This window comes from Stenella coeruleoalba, assembly GCF_951394435.1.
Source record: "Stenella coeruleoalba genome assembly, chromosome: 1".
Lineage (NCBI taxonomy): Eukaryota > Metazoa > Chordata > Mammalia > Artiodactyla > Delphinidae > Stenella > Stenella coeruleoalba.
Window position 1 is genome coordinate 42377963 of NC_137169.1, and position 24297 is coordinate 42402259.

General features: G+C 53.4%; 1 protein-coding gene across 6 annotated transcripts in view; it reads right to left on the minus strand.

Moving 5' to 3' along the window:
- Positions 1 to 24297, minus strand: part of TTC39A (tetratricopeptide repeat domain 39A) — a 60989-nt gene that overhangs the window by 18650 nt on the left and 18042 nt on the right. For 4 of the 6 annotated variants that reach the window (XM_079899274.1, XM_079899275.1, XM_079899276.1 and 1 more), the window contains exons 2-12: positions 22021 to 22125; positions 13691 to 13822; positions 12719 to 12795; positions 11375 to 11442; positions 8911 to 8975; positions 6761 to 6860; positions 5349 to 5414; positions 3893 to 4001; positions 3381 to 3448; positions 3240 to 3299; positions 2153 to 2314 (exon numbers count right to left, since the gene is read on the minus strand). In XM_079899274.1, coding sequence (XP_079755400.1) covers positions 2153 to 2314; positions 3240 to 3299; positions 3381 to 3448; positions 3893 to 4001; positions 5349 to 5414; positions 6761 to 6860; positions 8911 to 8975; positions 11375 to 11442; positions 12719 to 12795; positions 13691 to 13822; positions 22021 to 22125 — 1012 coding nt within the window. Of the gene's footprint in view, positions 1 to 2152; positions 2315 to 3239; positions 3300 to 3380; positions 3449 to 3892; positions 4002 to 5348; positions 5415 to 6760; positions 6861 to 8910; positions 8976 to 11374; positions 11443 to 12718; positions 12796 to 13690; positions 13823 to 22020; positions 22126 to 24297 lie in introns of those variants that run through there. The other 2 variants (XM_079899278.1, XM_079899279.1) reach the window with 2 other exon arrangements.

Genomic DNA, 24297 nt, shown 5'->3' on the forward strand with positions numbered 1-24297 from the left:
ATTCCTCCTCCTTCAAGGTTCAGTTCAGACATCTCCTTTTCCAGAAGCCTTCCTTGTCCCCTTGGCTGGGCTGCCCAGGGATGCCTCTGAGCTCCCCTCAGATTCCCCCGTTACAGCACTGAGCACACAGTTGTCACCATCTGGTTTCTGGTCACCCAAGCTGCGAGTACTGCGGGAAACGAGACGGGCCCAAAGGGACGACTCGGCGTAGTACAGGCAGGGAAGAATGCTGAGCAGAGGGATCGGCACATATGGCAGTGGCCACAGGCCAACTTCCTAGAGCTGGAAGTTGGTGGACTCCGGTGGCCAAGTGCTGGAGATTAGGGATGAATGAAGCCCCAGAACTCGGGGTGCCACAACCCCTACTTTCACAGGAAACCCTTCTGAGGAAAGTGTTGCAGAGAAAGAGAGGCTGACCTCCCCAAAGTCACAGAGCTGGAGACTGAGCCGAGTCAGGAAGCCAGACTCCCTGACACCTGGAGGCCTCATCCTCCCTCTGCTCCTCACAGCAGCTGTGTGGCCCAGCAAAGTCACACACCCTCTCTAAGCCTCAGTGCCCCTCCTGGGCCTGACGGAGATAACGCCTGGGCACACAGAGCTCCGTGAAAGCCCACTCCTCCTGCGGGCCCCACCTGCCCACACCCAGAGAGCTCCCTTTCAGCTTGGGCCCCAGGTAGGGGGACTAAAAAGGGACTTTCATGCAGAGGTGGGGGAGAGATGAGAAATAGGGATTTAAGGTCATTGAGACACAAGTGCTATGGATTTGACACTACCAGATGCTCTGCGATGATCTAGATGACTGACTCTAAGACCCTTGGTTCGGAAGTCTGTGCTATGGTTACTATGATGATAACGCCTGATACTTATTTCATCACTCACCATGATGTTATAAGCTATAAGATGCTGCGCTGAGCATCTGTTTTGTTTCGTTTTGCCTACATGGCATCTCTTTAATGCCCACCCCCATCCACACTTATTCTGGGGCATCACCTCATTTTTCTTCTGGGGAACCACCCATCTTCTACTCCCAATCCATGAGGGGTCCTCCCACCCCTGTTTCCAGGCATTGACTTGTGATCTATGCCAGACCAATGAGGCTCTATCCAGGGACTCTGGTTGAAACCAAAGGGAAGATGTGAGTTGGGGGCAGGCAGCCCATAGCCACCCTGCTGGCTAATGGAGGGAACCTGCCTGTACGACAAAGATGTCATAGAGGAGAGCACAGTCCCAGGTGGAAAAAACAAGCCCAGACGACATAATATGAATTCCTGAATTCAGCCCTACCTGAAGTCAGATGTGCCTAGAATTTTCAGTTATATGAACCAATGAGCCTTTTATGTTTATACCTGCATAGTCAGGTACTATGTCCACTAGCTCCATGTGACTTTTTACATTTAAGTTAGTTAAAATGGAATAAAATTGAAGACATCCAGTTTCCCAATTGCAGTAGGCACATTTCGAGTGCTCTGTGTGCACGTATGGCTAGGGGCTACCACATTGGACAGTGCAGAAATAGAGCATTTCCGGGACTTCCCTGGCGGCGCAGTGGTTAAGAATCCGCCTGCCAATGCAGGGGACACGGGTTCGAGCCCTGGTCCGGGAAGATCCCACATGCCGCGGAGCAACTAAGTCCGTGCACCACAACTACTGAGCCTGCGTGCCACAACTACTGAGCCCACATGCCACAACTACTGAAGCCCGCGCACCTAGAGCCTGTGCTCCGCAACAAGAGAAGCCCGCACACCGCAACGAAGAGCAGCCCCCGCTCGCCGCAGCTAGAGAAAGACCACGCACAGCAACGAAGACCCAACACAGCCAAAAATAAATTAATAAATTAATTACAAAAAAAAATAGAGCATTTCCACGGTAATGGAAAGTTCTGTTGGGCGACACTCATATAGACCATGTGAGTCACAACACACTTCTGTCCCTTGTGACTAAAAATCTCGACACACTCTAGTTCTAAAGGTCATCTGTTCCTCATGGTCTTTAGTTTTTTCCAACCCTGAGGCCTGGTAGAATTTGTGGTTTTGGTTAAATTCCAGCTGAGACATCTGCGTTCAGTTAGGGGTTTGGCCCTTGCTCTGGGGGCTCATGGCCAGTGTCGGTTGGCCTGGCCCCCCCGTGCCCCCAGCACATGGTGTCAGCCCACCTTGGACCAGGAGTTCTCCTTGCTGAGCAGGTCTGCGTAGAAGTAGGCCATCTTCCACTGGCCCTTGTAGGTGAAGCACCACATCAGCTCCCAGTAGCACATGTGGTGGAACTGCTTCCAGTGCTGCTGGGCCTCGCAGCACTCCTCGAACCGCCGGATGGCCTGTGGGAACCTGCTGGTCAGCCTCGGTGGGTGTCCCCTGGCCCGCCCCCGCCCCGCTCTCTGCACCCTCTGTCCCCGTCCAGCTCCACAGTAGCCCTAGCCTCCTGCCGTGCACAGCGGCCCAGCCCTGTGCCAGGCTCGGGGAGGGGGCGAGGGGCAGCATCAGGGAGACAGGAGTTGTGGCCTCCAGTCCTGGTTCTACCGCCTAAGTCTTACACGACCTTGGGCCCAGTTACTGCCCCTCCTGGGGACTCTGGTCTTGCAGCACAAAATGAAAGGGTGGGACAGAGCTATAATAGAGGGATAACAGGCAGTGGAAAGTGCTAATCTTAAAGTGATATAACGTCTATGCCTCAGAGCAAATTCCAAAGGTTCCAGAAGCCCCCATGAAGTGACCTGGACCTGGGGTATCTGTCCTGCTGCCTGAGGAACCACAGCCAGGACCAGCGGGAGACGCCAGAACTCCAGGTCACAGAGTCCGTCCTGGGCCTTGGTTTAATGCTGGGGATTCTGCCCAGACCGTGACCCGCCCCTCTCTCACCCCTTCGACGGCTCCCTCCCACCTACAGAGCCCAGACTCCTTAGCCAGACCCTCAAGGTGCCCGCTTCAGCCCCTGGCACCAGGTTCCAGCCTGTCACCCTGCCCTGGACAGCGGGTCTTCCCACCTCTCTGCCTTACTCAAGGATGCGGTAGCCTTCCATCTCCCGTTCAAATCCTACTCACCACAAATGCCAACTCCTCCCTCGTCTTCCCAGACTGCCTCAGTTGGAAGTGCCTCTCCTGCCCCCGCTCTCCCGTAAGTCCTCTCTCGGGGCCCTCCTCCCAGTCTGCCCTGTCCCTGAGTTCGTCTGTGTGTATCTGTCTTCCTACTGGCCTGGGAGACCCGGGGGCCCTCCAGCACCGGCTCCGACCCCCATTACTCACCGCGTCAACATTGCCTTTAATGGCTTCAATCCGCCCCGCAAAGAACAGGAAGATGGCACCCTGCAACAACACGCATGTGGGTCCGTGTGGGTCCACAAGGCACACGTGGGCTGGGAGTATCTGCCAGGAGGTAGGGCTCACCTTAGGGTATCGCTTCAGGTAGGGTCTCAAGAGCTTCTCTGCCTCCGCGATGTTGACGTTCCCAGTGCCTGAAGGAGGTGGGGGGACAATAGGACACGTCACCATCCTCCCTGGTGATCCGCCTCCCAGCAACCTACCAGGGGCTTCTCAGGGTCTCCGTTTCCCCTCTGTGAAATGGGGATGATAACTCTTCTATCTCCAGGGTGATGTGAGGATTGAATTAGACAGTACAGCCTACAGCATCCTCACACCCTCTCTGCGGTGGGCATTACCCACCCCCATTTCACAGATGAGAAAACTGGGGCTGGAACCCAGCCACACTGTGAGGAAGCGAGTGGTCAGCAGGCCAGGCCCCAGGACAGTTGACTCGGCTCTGCTGTTTCTGGTTTCAGTGCCCCATCCCCAGTCTTGGGGGCCCGAGCAGGGTCTGCAGCCCCTTGCCCTCTCACCCCCTGCCCTTAGAGCCCACCAAAGCCCAGAGGCCCCAGCACTCGCCCCGAGCGCACGCCTACCGAGCACAAAGGTGAGGAAGGTGTGGTAGCACAGCAGCAGCATGACACAGAGCACGGCGCGGAAGCTGTGCCCCGATGCCCCCTCCTCCAGCTGCAGCAGCCCGTAGTCCTGGAGGAAAGACGGGGACTGGCTGAGGCCAGCAAGGCCTGAGCTCCCCAGGGTCCTCCATGGGACCCAGGGAGCGGGGGAGGAGCCTGGGAGGTCACTGGACAGGTGTGAGGGCAACGCTGCCACAGAAGAGACCAGAGAGTGCTGGACTCCGAGTCTGGAGCCCTGGAGGCCGGGTCAGCTGCCCTGGAGGCCGGGTCAGCTGCAACCTCGAACGAGGGGCTGCCCCTCTCAGTGCCTCAGCCATCTTCCTGAGGGCAGGGGACACCGCTGCCACAGCCAGGGCAAAGGCGTGGGTGTCCCCTACCTCCTCAATAGCCCCTTCCCCATCCCCCCTTTTATTCTCAGTCCCCATAGTGGGCACCCAAGCCCTGAGTAGCCCCAAGTCTGGTGGGGGAGTAGGAATGACAAGGAGGCAGATAATCCTAACCACAGGCTCAGGGCACAGACAGGGCTTTCGTAAGATTGCTCAGTTCTTGTATTAATTGTTATGATTATGTTCTGATCGTGCCACATAATACGGGTTTTCTGTGTAGTAATGTTTCCTTTAAATAAATTTAAGTAAAAAATATGAATCACATTTGAGAAAAATGATACATAAGTAATAATACAGAGGTCTGTGGACATGGCAAAAATCAGGAAGGGCTGGAGAAAGTCCAAGTTGGAGAAACATTGACCTGATGTAAAAAAAAAAAAAAAAAAAGCCCCTTGTTTTACAAAACAAAGAGGCCCAGAGGAGGGCGGGCCTTGCTCAGACTCACAGGGAGAAGGGGATGAGGCTGGACTGACCCAGGGCCCCTGACTTCCAGGTTAATGCTTCTTGTACCACATCAGGCCTCCTCCACCAGGGAGCCCTCCCTGATCTGCTACTTGGCACTCAGATTCCTGCCCTCAGTAAAGCCTCTGGGTGCCTGAGTCCTCTGGTTTCCACCTCAAGGCCCAATGCACAGTAGGGCTTCCCTTGGGCATCTCCCAGACCAGAAAATGGTCCCAAGGGAAGGGACTTGCTCAAGGTCTTCTGAGGGGAGAAGGACCAGGTTCCTGACACCTGCCAGGCTCAGAGAATATGGTCCCAAGCCCCTGAAGGACCCCAGGAGCTGCTCTTCACACCCACCCTTACCCGAGAGCCTCTCTACCCTGGGAAGGGCCTGGCAGGGATCAATGGCCTCATTTGCAGGAGAGGAGACTGAGGTCCAGAGAGGTCTGAGCCTTGTCCAGGGCCACACACTGAGGGGGGCTGAGCCAGGACTGGCACTCAGGCCCCGCAGCCCCTCAGCCTCACCCTGTTCAGCTGAGCTCCAGCCCTGGGGCTGAGCAGGTGGAGACCCCCAGAAGGAAGGTGGTTACCTTGTTTCCTGAAAACCCCACGAACTCTAGCAGCCGCAGGATCCTGGTAGGAAGCATGGACAGCGTCTGCAGGAAGAGGCAGGTGGACACGTGAAGGGGTGGGGGCTGACCCTCCCAATCTCCAAGTCTCCAGAGTCCTGGGGGTAATCCCAGAGGTGCAGGCCCTGTCTCTGGAATGCCCATGAGGAGGCCCTAGGTTTCTGAAAGCCAGCTTCCCCAGATAGAGGCACTACAGAGTGACAATTAGGAGCCGACTGCGTCTAAATCCTAGTCTCACCACTCCCAGCTCGGGCAGCTACATTTCCTCTCTCTGCCTCAGTTTCCTCATCTGTAAAATGGGAATAATAATAGCCCCTACCAGATGGATCAAATTAATATATGTGAAGCACATAATAGGGCCTGCACCTAGCAGTTAGCTATTGTTATTACACTGAATCCCTACTTTGTAACAGGGGCTCTGTCATTGCATTTGATCCTCAGAACAGTCCTGCAAAGAAGGGGTCACTAACCCCTCTCAACAGACGGAGAAACAGGGCACAGATAAGTGACGGGATATGTCCGAGGCACCACAGCTCGTCAGAGGTGGAGCCGGTTCTCGAACCGCAGGCAGTCCAGCTACAACCTGCTGAAGTATCTGATGCACTTGGCAGCTGGTATTTCCCAGCACTTGGGCCGGGATCACTGCTCCCATTTTACACAGGGGGAATCTGGAACCCAGAGAGGGGTAGGGACCCCCATCAGAACAGGCTTTGCCTAGAGGGGAGAGAGCCACCCCCTGCCACACTCACACTTTTGGGTAAGTCCCTGGCCACCCAGGGCCAGAAGTCTGAATCGTCAGAGAGCGGCTCCTCCTTCCAGGAGCAGGCACAATTCTTTCTTCTGAGCCTCCCTGCCTCAGCTCACTGTGCCCTCTGCCTAGAATGCCCTTCCTGCCTGGAAAACGTCCTCCGCTTATGGATCCTTCCAGATCCAGCTCAAATATTATCCCCTCTGTGAAACCTTCCCGGGCTCCCCCAGGAAGGAGTCCTGGCTCTCTGTTCCCTGTGGGTCGTCAGCTGTTTCCAGGCCTGTCTCCTTCCCTGCCACTCGTCAATGTTTAACCACCAGCCCTCCAGGGAGGAAAAGGCCCCCATGTATTGTGTTTGTCAGTTTCTGGTGCTGTAAACGCTGCCACTATAGTGGATTTCAAGCTTTCAACTTGCCCTGGGAAGAAACGCACAGAAGGGACTCTGGAGCCATGGCCAGCCCCCATCTCCACCCCAGCTGTGAGCCCCCAGGCTGGCCACGTGTCTGCTTCATCACTGGGGCGTGGGATAGTAGCTCGGCAGAGACCGTGGGTAGGGCAGGGATGTGCAGGGGAGATTAATCTTGAACCCAGACACTGTGGATGTGGGAAGGGCATGCCCACTCACCAGGTTGAAGGCTCCCACACCGAGCTTCACTCCTCCTTCAAAGTGCCTGTGGTTCTCTCCCTTGCAGTACTGTGAGGACTGCACGAGGCTGTCTAGCTCCCTGCGGAGGGATGCAAAGCCTGTTTCAGCCACATGTGGGGGGCTGGGTCCTCTTCCAGCTGGGCCCAAGTTGCCCCTATATGCCTAGCTGATCTCAGAACTCCCTGGCGGTGGATCTGTAACCGTCTGGCAATCCGGAGAGCTGATATTCGAGGAATTTCTAGCCCCATCTCCCATCGTAATGACACACCGCTTGCTCTTGAATTTCAGCTATATCAGCCCTAGCACACCCGCCTCGTCCAACATCTAGGCATTTGCTCGTGCTCTGCATTCTGTCTAGGACAGTTTCTCAACCTCGGCACTACTAGTATTTTAGGCTGGATAACCGGATAATTTCTTTGTTCAGGTGGGGGCGGGAGGCCGTCCTGTGCATCCTGGGGTGCTCAGCAGCAGCCCTGGCCTCTACCCACTGGATGCCAGCAGCAACCTCCCCCAGTATGACAATCAAAATGTCTCCAGACACAGCCAAACGTCTCGTGGGAGGAAAAACCGCCCCCAGTTGGGAACCACTGGGTTAACTCCAACACCGCCTCCTTGAGGAAGTCTTCCTGGAGTCTCTTGGTTGGAATCCAACCCTCTTTCTTCTGGTCACCAATAGCTCAAAGTCCATACCCCAGTCTGTCTGGAGCAGGACAGGGGCTTTAAAGATGTACCTGCCTCCCTTCCAGGACACGAGCATCTTGAGGGCATTTGCTCAGCAAACACGGACTAAGGTTTCTCTGTGCCAAGCACCGGAGGACAGCAGGGAGCAAAGCCATCAAGCTGCTGTCCTCACAACTCTCCCGCTCTTAGAGACGGACCCCTATCGAGTCACTGTGAGGATGAAGAGGAACCCTGGAGCCTGGCCTAGTTTGGGGTTCTGGGAAGGTTTCCTCAAGGAGCTGACATCTGAGCTGAAAACTGAGTGATGAGGAGTTAGCCTGGCACAAAGTGTTCCTGGCAGAGAAGACAGTGTGTCCCAGGGCCCTGAGGTAGAAATCTGGCATGTTTGAAAACCTGAGGGAAGGCCCAAATGTCTGAGGCACGGTGGGACGGGAGCTACGGCTAGGAGGACAGGGGGACCTCCCAGGAATGACTCGGCAGGACCCAGGAGTTTATTCTAAGAGCAAGAGGGGGTCTCAGGAGTTGGCAGGGACTGACTGACCTGACAAGGTTTGTGCTTTGAAAACATCACTCTGGCAGCTGGTAGGGAGACTACAAGGGCCAGAACACAGTCTGGTTTCCCTGAACAATTCCAGCAGGACCCACAAAGCAGTGTGGTGTCCATATACTGCATGGTGTGCTATACCCCAGTAGTACCTGGAAATCAAACTCACCATCTCTCTGCAGGGAAATAGTCACATTAAGTGGGGAAAATAAAGATGATAGTCTCAAGTCAATTCAAGTCAACTTTTAATGGAAAAGTAGTTTCAATGCCAAAATTGGGGCAGTGGGGAGGGTTAATTATTTTCAGAGCTTTTCTGATTTTGGAATTGTAGATAAGGATTGCAGGACCACATTGGGCAGAAGCGCTCTGGACTGAGTCTTCAGTCTTTGCCCCATAAACATGGCCTACGTGTGGCCCAGTGCTGAGATGACATGGAACTAGTCTGGCTCTCGAGGAGCTCCCAGTTTGGAGAGGTGGTGTGTATTATGTAAGCATCATCCCTGTGTACTGGAGGGTTCAAGGAAGGCTTCATGGGGAAAGCGGCATTTGGACGGGGCCTTTACGGATGTGTAGGAGTCCTGCGGCTATTCTCAAAATGACTGTTCCTGTGTCTTTCTCCCACCCCCACCAGACCGAGCTGTTTGTACAGAACATGTGCCTTGTTTTCCCCTAGCTCAGGGTCAGGCACAGAGTCAGCTCCCAGGGGGACCAAATGAACGGATACACCCAGGGGAATAATATTCCAGAAAACTGAAGTCCTGAGGGTACAGAAATCTATCTGAGGTCACATAGCATTCTAGGTTTCCTGCCTCCAGCCAGTGCCCTCTACCTCCCACAAAGCAGCCTGAGGGACACAGGGCAGTAGATGCTGTGGCCTCAGGCCCCCCAGGCCAGCCCCACTCACTTGTAGGTCTGGTAGCTGTTTCGAACTTTGATGCCACCCTTGATGAAGCTCACCATGTTCTCGTCCTGCAGGGGGGAGAGATGCTAAGAGCCGGGCCTGGGTGGGTAGCCACAGGCTTGAGAGGGATCATACAAGGCTCTGGATACTGCCTGGCCCTCCCTGGGCCCAGCTTTATGAGGGGCCCCACGTGGGTGGGGTCAGAGGCCTCCCCACTCTACCCCTGGTACTTGAGATAAGGGTCTTGCTTGCCAAACAAGACCTCCACAATGCCCAGGGCTCAACCACAACCTCCTGTAGCAGGCTCATATGTACATATACTATGTGCGTGGAGAGAGGCCTGGAGGAGATGCTCCCACCGGTTAACAGTGGCGGAACTGTGGGGAAAGAAGGGAGACGTTCGTTTTTTGATTGCTTGTGTTTTTTTACAACAAGCAGGTATTTATCACATTTGTAATTTAAAGCGCCAGTACCTAGGGACTTCCCTGGCGGTCCAGTGATTATGACTCCATGCTTCCACTAGAGGGGGCACAGGTTCGAACCCTGGTTGGGGAACTAAGATCCCGCATGCCACACAGTGCAGCCAAAAAAAAAAAAAGCACCAATACCTACAGTCCACCTGACAGTTCCACTCCCAGGTATACACCCAAGAGAAATGGATGAACATCTTCAAGAATGCTCACAGAATCACAGTTCATAGCAGCCAAGAACCGGAAACAACCCAGATATCCTTCAGCAGGATAATGGATAAACAAACTGGTATATTCATAGAAGGCAGTATTACACTGCCACGTACGGTTGGGTGAAGAAAGCAAGTCCCACACAGCTTGAGGCCTTAAGAAGCTCAAAGGCAACTAAAACATAACAATATGCTGTTCAGACATGAATAGGAAGCCAAGAAAACCATTTTTAAAAAATAGGGCGGGGGGGCTTCCCTGGTGGTGCAGTGGTTGAGAGTCCGCCTGCCGACGCAGGGGACGTGGGTTCATGCCCCGGTCCGGGAAGATCCCACATGCCGCGGAGCGGCTGGGCCCATGAGCCATGGTCGCTGAGCCTGCGCGTCTGGAGCCTGTGCTCCGCAACGGGAGAGGCCACAACAGTGAGAGGCCCGCGTACCGCAAAAAAAAAAAAAAAAAATAGGGCGGGTGATGATAAATACAAACTCTAGGTAGTGGTTTCCCCTGGGGGAAGGGAGGCAGAGGGCAAGGAGATGTGCCAGCAGGGTTCTGTTCTCCGGTTGGGTGGGGGGTTCGTGGGTGATTATTATGTGTAATAATAGGGTAAACAAACAACGGAAATAAAAGGCCAGTCATGGTGCAATTATTACAGTGATCCTAACGAAGAATTCAGATTAATCCAATTCTAATCATCTGAGGTCCAAAAAGACAGAAAAATCACTAACAAAAATAAACAGTACCCCAACAATAAAATTTATAGGTGCCTCTCCACCCCAGTACACCTATTTACATGATGATTATATTTTATAATTATAATCCAGGCTTTTTGGTAAAATCATGATGATGATGGTTCTCATAATTTCCACTGTGGTGAGGAGCATAGGCTCTGAGTTGGCCAGACCTGGTTCAAATCCCAGCTCTGCCATTTGCTAACCATGTGACCCTGGGAAAGTGGTTCCTCCCCCACTAATCCTCCCCATCATAGGCCTGGGAGGTGCTGATTAAATAATACATAGAAATGTAGGTAAAAACAAACATGCAGGGGCTTCCCTGGTGGCGCAGTGGTTGAGAATCTGCCTGCTAATGCAGGGGACACGGGTTCAAGCCCTGGTATGGGAGGATCCCACATGCCGCGGAGCAACTAGGCCTGTGAGCCACAACTACTGAGCCTGCACGTCTGGAGCCTGTGCTCCGCAACAAGAGAGGCCGCGATAGTGAGAGGCCCGCGCACCGCGATGAAGAGTGGCCCCCGCTTGCCACAACTAGAGAAAGCCCTCACACAGAAACGAAGACCCAACACAGCAAAAATAAATAAATTAATAAACTCCTACCCCCAACATCTTAAAGAAAAAAAAAAAATGCAATGTGTATAATGTATGTAAAAACAACATGCCTGTAATGTACATACAAAGCCTGGTATGTTGCAGGTTCTACAAGTCAAGTTCTTGAATGAATCACGTTTGATTCATTCAGACTAGTCTGCTGAATGAATCAAACGTAAAGCAGGCTCTGTCACCCCTGTGACATGAAAACAGCAGGGAAGCAGCAGTCACGAGGTGGAAGCACATCCTGGTAGTGGGTGGGAACGCGTGTGCTCCGTGTGGAGGGGTAAGGCCCATCACCTCTGCCACTGAGCCTGCCCAGGGCCAGGAGTGTTGGGGTGACGGAGCCTCAGTCCTCGCCTCAACCCCAAGGGGGCTGGGCATGGCTGCTCTAGACCCTTCAGGCTAAGACGTGGTGACCCATCTTCTGAAACCCCCAGGCTGCTTGTACAAGAAGAGGGTTCCTACCTGCAGGAAGGTCAGGGCTGCTCTCTGCAGCAGGCACTCTGCGTAGCAGACCTCAGCGTGGATTTCCACTGCAGGGAGAAAACCAAAGCCCTGCGGCCTCCTGGGACTCTTGGCAGGAGGCTTGGGCCAAATCCTCCTCATCCCACTTCCCCAAAGGCAAAGGGAGCCTGAGTCAGCACCTGCCTGCCACCTCCCGAATCCCCATCACCAGGTTGCCTGGTGGCAGGCACCATTGCCCTGAATTAGCTCACACCCCCGACCCCACCCCCGAGAATGTCAGCACAGGGCCCTGGGCCTTGTTCTCTTGTCCTCCGGGCGTCACTGTAGGTGCTGTGCACCAACACCCCTACAGTGCTGGGATGAATGGATAAACCCAGGGAAGCCGCAGGCTGCAGGAGTAAGGAAGGAGAACGAACACAGCCCGAGGAGTCAGGAAAGACTTCCAGAAGAAGACACCTGAGTTGGGCTATTTGAATTGAACATGGGATGGAAGGATGAGGCAGGAAGAGCTTTCTCGGCAGAGGCCCAGGAAAGCCAAACAACTCAGGTGCCTGGGGGACAGCTGGGCCACAGAAGGTTGAAATGGGGTGGAGCAGGGAGAGATTTAGGGGACAGGGAAAGATGAGGGGCAGAAGTCTGGCTGTAAAGGGTCTTAAACACTGGTGGAGGCCTGCAGATTTGGTCCTGTGGGCAGCAGGGAGCCATGGAAGGTAGGAAGGAGAGAGTGGCACCATCATAAGCACTGTTTTGCACTGGAACCTTCAAAGGGCTCTCGAGGTGGGGAGGGCCATTTGCCCCTGCACTAAAGGGCCCCAAATTGCTTATGGTTGGCTGCTGCTGTCTCCAGGACTGCCACATGTGGTCACGGCACAAAGATGCCACATGGCTCTGGCGGCCCAGACCTTCTCTTCCACGGCCCCCAGCTGTTTCATCTCAGTGTGTCAGCCTCTAGGACCACATTCCCCGCAGGAGCACGTGAGATCACTAAGATAATTAAACCAGTAAACCTAACTGCACACACAGTCCTAAGCCCACACTGGCCTGAGGAGCAAAGTGCATGGACCTTGTGACAGCATTTTCATACCTAATTTCCAGCAGGTAATACTGTCAGGTAAGTGAGTCTCACCTGCTCCCCCGCCCTCACCACCCCACCCCCACCCCCGCCACCTGAGACCAGTCCTCAAAAGGCCCCAGGTCTGACCCATCTGTGTCCCAGTGTCTAGGGCAGGGCCCGGCCCCCTGGGTGACAACTGGGAGGACACCTGTCCCTTCCCACCCCTTCCTGGGCCTGGAACCGGGCTGCCTGGCGTCAGCAGAGTTGAGAGCACATCCCAGATGCCACACCTTCCGTGAATTGGTCCATAGTGGGGCGGTGCAACAGGTTGTTGAAGGAATCTGTTACAGAGGACTTCCTCCGGTGCCTGAAGAGGAAAATGGGATCTCAGGTCATTCAGGGAGGGTGAGCGAGGCGCCCGTGTGCCTCCCACAGCATCTCCTGCCCCTCCCGTAGGACTCCACACACTAAACTCCTGGCAACTCCCCCCAGTCCAGGCCTTCTCACACCCTTGCCCCTGCTGTTGCCTCTGCATGGAGCCCCCTCCCCTGCCTGCTATACCCTGGCCAGTTCCTAGTCACCCTACAGGACCCAGCTCTGGCATCACCTCCTCCAGGATGCCTTTCCTGCTCCTCCAGCTGGACCCCCACGACCCCATGAGCCTCCCTGCATCGGGCTGGGATGTTACTGTCTGTGCCTGTCTCCCCGATCAGGCAGTTCAGGCGTCAGAGGGGCTGGGGTCTGATGATTCCCTGGGTAGCTAGTGCCCAGCACAGGGCCTGGCCTAGGGCAGGCAGGGGTGTGTCCCAGTGAATGACGACTCCACCTGTGCACGAACCCTGAGGGTCTATTCATTCACGCATACAGGCAGTTAACATGTACTGAACACAAACTATGCACCAGGTCCCGTAACCGAAGTCTTCATTCAGTCCCCACAACAACCCTGTCATCACACCCATTTCACAGATGAGGAAAGTTCAGACCAGAAAGGGGCTTGCCCAAGGTCAGCGAGTTATTACGTGACAGAGCCAGGATTTGTCTCCTCCCAAGCCAGCCTGGCCCCTGGAAGCCCTCCGTGACTGACTCAGACAACACAGCTCCTGAGGCAGTGCTAACAGGGATGGGTTTTAGCACTTGGGGACACCTTTTCTTAGCCAAAAGGAGTAGGACTAATAGTGGCATGTTAGGCACTGGGATAGGCCAAGGTGACAGAAGGATGGGCCTCACAACCCCTCAACCCTGTCCACACCCCCGGCCGCGACCTCTGACAGAGTGACTGGGCCTCCTTCAACATGTTGCCAGCAAGTAGGATGTCCTGGGGGTCAAAGGTCATCATGGCCTGCATCTCCAGGATGGTGGCATACGTCAGTGAGTGGTACATGCTCTCCTTGGTTCTGCCAGAGAGAAGGGACACGAGAGCATAAACTAGAACTCTAAGGTAGCTGACCCTGTGTCATCACCCACCGTTCCCTCCCCCATCCCGCATGGGAGGAAACACAGGTCCAGAGAGGGGAAGGGACTCGCCAAGGGCTGACCCTTCCATTGCTGCTCAGGCGGCCTCGGATCCCAGCATCTCTTCTTCCTGCTGAGTGGCTCTACGTGACTCCAGATCTGAGCCTCGGTTTCTCACCCATTCCACATGGACGGCAGCAGCAAGGCTGCCGTGAGGACTCCGAAAGAGCTCAGCAGTGTGTTGGCCTGAGGTGGTACTCCCCTGCGCCAGGGCCTGCCTCTCACCTGCTGCCCCATCTACCACAGGTCCTGTCTGTGGGGTCTCTTCTCTCCTCAAGCCCCACCTCGGGCTTGCCCATCCTTGTTCCCTGGACCTCACTGACCTCGCCACCTCCTGCCTCTCCCCACCCCATCATCTGATCCTGTTGCTCTCTGCCTGAGCCCTCCCGTGACTTCCACATCCCATGAGACAATGCTGGGGGCCCAAGGCACCACACATCACAGGCCCTGCCCACCTCTCCAGCCCAGCCCTCATATCACTTATGCTTCTGACCCACCATCTGGTCACATTCAAGACCATACCACACTGAACCACACACACTCTCCTCGAGAAAAGCCCACATCTTCCCTCCTGCAGGCCTTTGTCCTTGCTGTTCCCTCAGCCTGAAATGCCCATCCCCTACCCCCGCATCTCCTGACTCATCTGTGAAGGCCCTCAAATGCCTCAAAGGCCACTGGGAATCCAGGGCTCCCTCCCAAAGGGAGCATGTGTCTATAACTGAGGCACAGGTCACACTGAACTTATATCAGCCGAGGCTCAGCTCTCTCCCAGACTGTGGGCTCCTCAAGGACAGCGCTTGTGTGAGATTTATCTCTGACTCAGCACCAACGTGACAGGGCTGAGCGAGCCGGTCTCAGGAAGCCTCCCCATCCTGTCTCCCAGCTCCGCCACAGCCCCAGACCTTGCATCTAAAGGGTGTTGGGGGGAAGAGGGGTGGCATTTAATCTAACACACGCAGAGAGCAACAGGCAAGGAAGGATGGGACCAATGCCAGTCCTCCTCTGTACGTGGGGAAGTCACAATGTATCTGGGCCTTGATTTATGCTTCTGCAAAATGGGGACAATAATGCTGGCCCACCCGAGTCCATGTGGGTCTGGCTGGGGATTACCCTTGCCTGGCACACAGTAGATGCTGCAGCGATTTTTTGCTCCCTTCCCTACACCCCCTTATTAATTATTTTCCAAACTCCTCAGTGCCAGGCTTATGCTGGGAACTTCAGGGGAGAGAGAAGATGACTAAGGTTTATAGACCATCTATTCTATCATAAGACTTCACCTGTTCCTCATTCATAAAGCACCTCTGTAAATTAAGTTGCTTTTTTACTTCTGGGTGATTCTCAGGTGATATTATCCTTGGAAGTCAAAGGTTCATGAAGGAGACCAGTCCTGGCAGCTGTTGGGACACCTCCCAGGTCTCTGCTAGAACTGCTTATCTGAGGGCAGTGGCTTGTGGAAAGGAGGCCACAGTCTGCAGTGGGGTTACAGAACTCAGGCTTCAGAGTCTCTCAGACACAGGTTGGAATCCTGGCCTCGCTAGTCACCAGCTGTGTGATCCTCGTGAGTCTTGCAGCCTCTCTGAGCCTCAGGCTTTTCCTCTGTAAAATGGATACAATAACCCTTCTCTCCCAGGACTTTGGGTGACTTAAGTAGGGTGCCCAGGCCAGGGCCATAACACCGATGTTCAATGAATGTGAGTCTGAGTCCCTCTGTGTCCTGCCAGGGTCAAGGGTCATTGCCCTACATAAAAACTTTCTCCCTGAGGAAGGGTTTCCCGGGCAGCACACAGACCCACCTCCCAGATAATCCCCTTCCCCCAGGCCTCTCCAACTCTCACCCTCCTTGCCCCCAGGTCCCAGGCCCAGACTCAGCCACACCTGCCCAGCCCAGTAGGAGGGAGAGCCCCTCCTGGGCAGCTGGCAGGCGAAATGGAATTTCTAGTCTGAGGCCCAAGGCCCCGACAGGCACCTGCAGCTGGGAATCCTAGCCCCTCCCCAGCCCATGACGTGGAAGCCCCCAACTCTGGTCTGGACTGGGATTCAGGGCACAGAGGTATAACAACCCCCCGGACCTCAGGCACCCCAAGTTTAGTCTGCACTCCACAAAGTCCTTGTTGTACATATGGCGACCAGACCCCTAGAAGCAACGATCCCCTCACCTCTGAGCTAGACCCACCTCTAGGACATGATGCCCAATGGGGTCTCACCTGCCAGGCCTAGACAAGCTGTCAAGATGGGGAGGGCACTGGAAGAGCCATCGGAAAAGCAGGGTGTTGGGACTGGGGACTCCTTGGCCACCTGGAGGTCTGCTAAGCCCAGCGGCCTCCAGCCCTTCCCTCCTCTGCCAGTAGCCAGGGCTCAGGCCCTTGTCAGCTATTCATCAGCCATCCTGTCCTCACCATCAGGACGACTGACTCTGACCCAAACCCCACTGCTGTTTCCTGGGGACACCCCTGCAGTCACAGCCTAAGGCCTTACTTCCCGAGGACCTCTCTGGGCGAGGATGCCCCCCTGCAGCCTGTCTCAGAGACAGACCCCCTGCCTCCAAGCCACTTTCCTTCACCCTCATGAAATCCCCCCACGCCTCTCAGACCCACCTCGCCGCCCTCCTCTCCAGCCCAACCACCTTCTGGGGGACTCATATCCCCAGTCCACCTTCCATCACCCTGCCCTCTCCCTTCTGGGACCGTCCCCAGCTCTCCCCACCCCAGCCAGGCTGACTATCTGTCTTCCTCAAATACACTAGACCCTTGTTCACTGCCAGGCCTTGGCACTGGCTGTTCCTCTGCCTGGAAATACCCTCTCCATCTGGCTGACTCCTTCTCATCCAACCTCTCTCAACTTAAATGTCACTTCCTCCAGGAAGACTTCCGGGGCTGGCTGAACACAGGTGTGCGATCTGTGCAGTCACACGGGGCTCCATGCTTGGTTTAATGCTCTGCTGTCACCGTTTTGAAACCCTTAATAATTTTTGAACAAAGAATTCCACATTTTCACGTCGCAGTGCACCCCGGAAGGTATGTGGCTGGTCCTAAAGCCATTATTACTTGTTTCACTTGGTGCAGTGAGGAACCCTGAGAAGGGCTCACGCCCCGCTCAGTACTGCAGCCCCAGCACCCGGCCCACCGCCGGCCACAAGAGGGCACTCCTGAGGTGCTGCCGAGTGAACGGGCCCCAGGCGCCCAACTGCCCCATCCCATGGTTCACACCTTGACCTCCCCGTCAGCCCAGAGGCCAGCTCTGCTTCTGGAGTCCTGCACGATACCACCCACCCTCCCAGCCACAGACTCCCCGCCTGCCGCCTGTGCGCTCTCTCCAGTCACTCCCACTGCCCCATCCCCCCACCTCCAGCCTGTCCTCTCTCCCTGACCCCCTAGCTGAGCTTCCTCATACCAGCCACTCTCTTGTCAAAACCCTCACTGCTGGCCTGCCAACTCCCGCTGCCCTGTTAGGAGCCGCGCGACCGCCTAGTTTCTCCGCGGCGCTGCCACTGAGCAAGGCAGGAGGAAGCCGCCAGCCACACGGACGGGCACGCTCTGAGCGGGGCCCCCAGCCTCGGCCCATCGTGCCACTCATGAACTTCTGCCCAGTCCCTGCCACCTCCCCAGCCCAGCACCAGCCTGGCCCCTTCCTCTCAGCGGGGGACTTCGCTTCCTCCCCCAGAGGGATCCGGGACAGTGCAGGGGCACACCACCCTCCCTCGGCCCCACACACCTGTTCTACCTCCTTCCCTCCCTCCTGGAAGACGCGGCACGTGTGAGGCCTCCTGTGCCAGGGAAACTCCACCTGCTTGAGATCCAGGATGGCCCAGGAGGCAAAGTGTCGGTTGTGGAGCTGAATGGGGCTGGATGTGCATCCTGGTCCTGCTGCTTATCAACCATGACCATGTTTTTCATCAAATGAGTAGTGTAGCTACCATGTTCCAGAGACAGTGCTCAGGGACACACACAGCGTGAAGTAAAATAAACCAGAAGCTACTCAAAGAAGTGAAAAAAGGAAAGCAAATGGTGTATATATGGTGACATATATACACCAATCTGTATAAAACAGATAACTAATAAGAACCTGCTGTAAAACAAACAAACAAACAACAAAGTAGTATAACATGCAGGTTCTGGTGTTAGTTTGGGGGAAAGAAAAAAGAAAGAAGTGAAAAAGGGAAAGCAGAAGCTGGGGTGGGGGGAGGCTTGGAGAGCTCAGTTACTCCCCGAGGGCAAAGTGTGGGTGACAGTGAAACGAGACACCACGCGTGCTATGGGGAGCAGTGGATGACACTGACCCCCAGCATCCTTCACAGCTTCAGTGGCTGTGAATGGGGAGAGCAGACCGTTTTTGAGCAAGAATTATTTTGTCTAGACCAGTGGTTCTTAACAGAGATGGGGAGGTATTTTTACTGAATCTGCCCACCTCTCCCCTGACAGCTAGCAATTTCTGGAAACATTATTTGGTTGTCACAAGAAGGGACGGGGAGTGTGCTCATGACATCCACTGTTTGGGGAGGAAGCGCTTCAACTCAAAAGAAAGCAAAGACCCTTTTCCGGAATGGGGCAGGAGTCAAGAGAAAGAGAGGTTACAGTGCCTCACGTGTGAGATGAAAGGTGGCCTCACAGGAAGCCTGTTCTCTCTGTGGTGCTTCCTTCAGGGCAGGCGTTGCCTCTCGGGGGCCTGAGTTGCAGGACCCCTAGTAGAGGGCCCTCCTGAGGTGAGGGAAGGCGAGGCAGCCCCTCAGCGAGGAGGGGGCCGAGGGCGGGAGGAGGGCGTTGAGGGGGCAGTGGCAGAGAGGAACCACTTCGGGACGGGTAGTGACCAGGAGGGAAGGGGAGCCGGGGAGCCTCCCTAAAGCACTGGGAGGGGAGCCTGGATGTTCGATGATGGGGCAAGATGGGGCCTGGCCTGCCTCAGGCAGCAGCCCCACTCCCGAGCAGACCCGGCCCTGCCGTACCTCAAGCTGGATCCCCCCAGAGGGTGGGGATGAGGTGTGAGGACTGCTCGCGGAGGGACTACCGTACGACTCAAGACCACCAAGCCCTGGAGCTGCCCCGCTCAGAAGCTGGGCCACTGACCCCAGACAGGAGATCAATGGGTCAGTCAGGTCTAGAGAAACTGAACAGGCCTGGCTTGAGGCTTGGGGAAAGCCGTCCCCCTACCCCAGCACTTGCTTTCCCTGGGGACCTGGGGGAACCAGTTGTGGCAGAGGACAACCTAGAGCTGCAAAGAGGGGATCGGGCAAGCAGGCAGCAGACATGATTAGACCCCTGGCCCCTCACCCCTATCCCAGTCCCGGAACTCAGGCAGCCAGGGGCTCTCTGTCCAGACTGAGGAATGGAGGATTCTTCTCTGGAAAAGCTAACATCTGGGGCCCGCTCTCTGCCAGATCATCCAAAAGCTGATCCCACCAATTACAAGGCTTCTTGGCCCAGACCTTCCAGTTGGCCTTTGAGTGAATGTGCTCTTAAATACGACCAGACAGCCAGCCAGGGACCATCGGGCATTTCAGGGTAGCGCCTCCCACCCTACCATGAGGAGAGTACTCCCCCCATTACACAGAAAAAGGAAACCTGGAGAAAGCCAAGATTATGCAGGGAAAGAATAAAATACTTTTAAAAGAGATAATATTCTGTGCTAATAGTAATAACAACAATAAATACTTATTAGAGGGCTTGCTACATGCCAGGTCCTATCCTCAGGACACTCATATTTTTAAATATACATATAAAGAACACAGTGCACTCATAAACAAAGAATAAGATGTTTTAGGGAAAAAAGAACATTCAGAGAACACTGAAGAGTACTAGGGAATTAATCATATGATTACACACAAGAAAGAAAAGTCAGTGGATTTAATGATAAGGTTGAGGAACTCTCCCATAAATCAGAGGAAAAAAGATAAAGAAATGCGAGGGGGGTGGTGTGCGGATAAATATCTTAGAAGAGGACTGATCCAGGAAGTCCAATACCTGCCTTAAACAAAGCCCAGGAAAGGGAAACAGAACGTGGAAGGATCATACGAGAGAATTTCCTAGAACTCAGTTTCCGAATAAAAAAATACCAAGAGGACTTCCCCGTTGACGCAGTGGTTGGGAATCCGCCTGCTAACCTGGGGACATGGGTTCGAGCCCTGGTCTGGGAAGATCCCACATGCCACGGAGTAACTAAGCCCGTGTGCCACAATACTGAGCCTGTGGTCTAGGGCCCATGAGCCACAACTACTGAGTCCGTGTGCTGCAACTACTGAAGCCCGTGCGCCTAGAGCCTGTGCTCGGCAACAAGAGAAGCCACTGCAATGAGAAGCCCGCACACTGTAATGAAGAGTAGCCCCCGCTCGCTGCAACTAGAGGAAGCCCGTGTGCAGCAACGAAGACCCAGCGCAGCCAAAACAAACAAACAAAAAAAATGCCAAGTAAAAAGACCTACATTCTGGCACATCATTGTGAAATTTCAGATTTGCAGGAATAAAAGAGAAGATCCTAAACATCTCTGGAGAAGGAAAAAAGACCCCATGCCATGTAAGAAGAATCAGGATTCTCCCGGCTACAGTACATGCCAGAAAACAGGGCAGAAAACAACGCCTTCAAAATTCTGAGGGGGAAAGATCATATTCATGCAACTCTTTCTTTGGAAATTTCTAGAGGACCTGCTCTAGTTAAATGAGGGAGGATACAGATATGAGAGAGAAAAAGCCAGGCCAAGCAAACAGGGGAGAAGCAAAGGGGATTCCAGGAGCCGGCTGGAAGGTGGCCAGTAAACAGGCCTGTCTTCCAGGGGAAAGGTTTCCAGGAAAAAGAGGGACTGAGGGCTTACCTGATATGTCTGAGTATTTATGGAAAACCTCATGACTTGATGCAGTAGTTATAAAGAGTTCAGGATAAACGTATAGCGAATCAGGCAAATGAAGAAAACAAGACAATTATTAACTCCAGAAAGAAAATGTAATCTTACAATGTAAGACTTGTCTCTGCAATGAGCATAATTACATAGTTATAATAATGAAAATACTGATTACTGATTTAGCCAGATATTGTGATATAATGATAGGAGGAGGGAAGGGAGGTGAGGCAGGGGTATAAGAAAGCTAAATTCTTGTCAACCATCAGGTGATGTGTAAAAGCAAAAAGTAACAAGAGTGAATTTTATGGTATGTGAATTATATCTCAACTTAATTTCAGTTTTTAAAAAATTGAAAAAAGTGGTAAGTAAAGAAAGAGCACTCTAAGCATATTATTTAGAAATAAGGCAGGGAATTCCCTGGTGGTGCAGTGGTTAAGAATCTGCCTGCCAATGCAGGGGGCCCGGGTTCAATCCCAGGTCGGGGAAGATCCCACATACCACAGAGTAACTAAGCCCGTGTGCCACAACTACTGAGCCTGCGCTCTAGAGCCCCAAGCCACAACTACTGAGCCCACACGCCACAACTACTGAAGCCTGCGCATCCTAGAGCCCATGCACCGCAACTACTGAAGACTGCACACTCTAGGGGCCGAGTGCCACAACCACTGAGCCCGCGTGCTGCAACTACTGAAGCCCACGTGCCTAGAGCTTGTGTTCCACAACAAGAGAAGCCACCGCAATGAGAAGCCCGCACACCGCAACTAGAGAAAGCCTGCGCGCAATGCAGCCAAAAAAAGAAATAAGGCAGTCAACACTAGAAGAAATGGCTAAACTACTGTCATCATTGCCCTAAAGCCTTGAGTAAAAGCAACTCAAGTCTTCAGTGCTTTGGAGGAAAATAACAAAAAGGGGCTGTTTTAGAGCTGGATTCAGTGGGAACAAGAAATCAAAGTGGAAGAAGCTGCAAGACCTGAGGGGAAGGAAGTCACAGTGACCTTGGGGAGGGCCTGGCTGTTCCTGGCTGTGGAATGGGGACCCTGAGCCATTTTTATGGGATTCTCAGGGGTCATAGTGACCCAGAAGGCTGAAGGCATTGAGTTACACAGGGTTCCTCTCACATAAAACCTCTGGTTCTCCATCTGGCATCCCCATCCCTACACTTACATGTGTGCATGCACGTGCGCGCACGCGCGCGCGCACACACACACACACACACACACACACCCTCCATCCCCAACCTGGGCTTAAGCCTCACCTGGGCTTGAGGTAGCTGAGTGCTTCTGAGAACTGGTTGGTGAGGAAGAGGTCCAGGGCGGTCATGCACTGGTCCAGGGACTCATGGAGGCTGCTCACAGGAGTCCTGATGGGAGAGACACAGGCATGACCTGGGAGCTCTCAACAGAGCCTCAGTTGAGAGGCTCGACTGTCCTGGCTGGAACAGAGCCGCCCAAGGCCCACTCGAACTCCCTGGTGGTCCTTGGATGCCTGTCATGAGCTCCTCCAGGCTGCCCACTCTGTACTAAGAGACAGGACAATTTGGACTTACCTCTAAGTGTTCCTAAAGGTGGGAGGGGGAGCAGAGGGGGGTGGTGTCATCTGAGATCGTGGGGAGGGGCTGAGGATGGGATGTGGTGGGTTGGTGCAAGGAAACCTCAGGAATAAATTTATCTTACCTCTCACAAGGGTAAAAGGAGTCTTTGTGGCCCTTCCGACCCATTGGACTTTTCTGCCCCCACTGGGGGGCACAGCCTACCCACTAACTCCCACTTCAGCTCTTTTCTTCCTGTGTCTTCTCTAGGCCTTCTCCTGGCCTCCTCAGGCCTGCATTCTAGAACCCCACAGGCGCTGTCACAATGGGCCATAGTGGGCAGCCACCCTGTAAGAGCTGTCAGGGCCTTTTATGTTCAAGGGCCACCTTCCCAATGGCACCTCCAGTACACCCGACCTCCTTCCAGTCCTTACACTTCTTGATAGCTCTTACCACCCTCTGACATATATATTTTTTTACTTATTTTTGTGTTTATTATCTGTCTCCCTCCACTAAAATATAAGCTTCCTGAGGGCAGGAATCTTTGTTTTGTTCACTGCTGTATCACCGGCACCTAGTATCTGGTACAAAATGGGCTTTTGATAAATATAGGTTAAGTCAGTGAATGAATGAATGGATGGATGGATGGAGAGTCTTGGGCTAGGAGGGCAAATCCCTGATCTTTCTGAGCCTCAGCTTCCCATCTGAAAGATGAGAGATGATCCCAAAAGTCCTGTCTGATGGTCTTATGAATGTCTCTTCTCAAGGGGTCGCTTTTAAGTAGAGAAGGCTCTAAAAAGTGTCTCGATGATCGTACTGAAAGGAGATCCTTTTCCCCCAAAGTTAATAAAGTTCTTTCTCCACCAGGTAAACTTCTACACCTATCTTAAGGCCCAGCTCTAATATCTCCTCCTCTGTGATGCATCAACAGAACTTCCCAGGCAAAATGAAACATGCTCTGGTCAGAACTGAACTCTTGTTTGTTCTCCCAAATCAGTTCTCCAGATTTGCCATCTCAATAAATAGTACCCCTCGACCAAGTTTCTCAAGTCAGAAATAGTCATCCTTGACACATCCTCCCCCTGGCCTCCGTCATCTACTCCATCAATAAGCACTATCAGTTCTACCTCCTGAACATCTCTTAATCCACTTCCTTCTACACCCAGTGCCCCCCAGTCCAGGCCACTACCATCTGTACCCACGTCTGATGGAAGACCCCTCCTCTACTCCTGTCCATTCCTAACTCTTCTCTCTCTCTGTTATCCCATTTTATTGTTTTTCATGCCTCTTCTCTCTCTTCTTTGCCATCTCGTTCACTCTCTCTGTTAGACTCTAAGTAATTTCTTTAGATCTTTCATTTCGCTAATTCTCTTTAAGTGGGTCTCATCCGCTACTTATCCTCTACTGAGTTTTTAATTTCAGTGATTTTATTTTTCATCTCAGAAATTCCACTTGGTTGTTTTTCAAATCTGCTTGGTCATTTTGGGCAGTATTTTGTTCCCTGCGTATTGTTGCAAGTCTATCTTTGATTTCTTTATACATTTTAAACACAATCAGTTATAATCAATATCTTAACACTCTAGGATCTTAGACTCTTAATTCTGCTATTTCTTGCTTCTGGTATCTATTGCTCACAGCGACTTGTTTCTTTGTGTGTTTTGTAATTTTACCATGAGCTCCTATTTGACTGATCCCGAAGGGATCTTGAAATGAGAATCCATTCCTCCAGAGAGGATTTTCATTCACTTCAGCCAGCTTCCCTGGGGTGCTACCACCCCCCCAAGACCATTTATGTTACTTTTTTTAGTTTAGCATACCCAGGACCACAGAGGTAGTGTATATTCAAACCTGAAATTTGTGTGAGGGCAGACCAACATGTATAATTGTCTAGGGAGCCTCTTTGTCCCACAAGAACTGCCACCTCCCTTCGTGGTGGGTGGGTGTTTTTTCTAGTCAATGCCCCTATTTGCTGAGGACGCCCTTTGAAGGTGGCAGATTCACGTG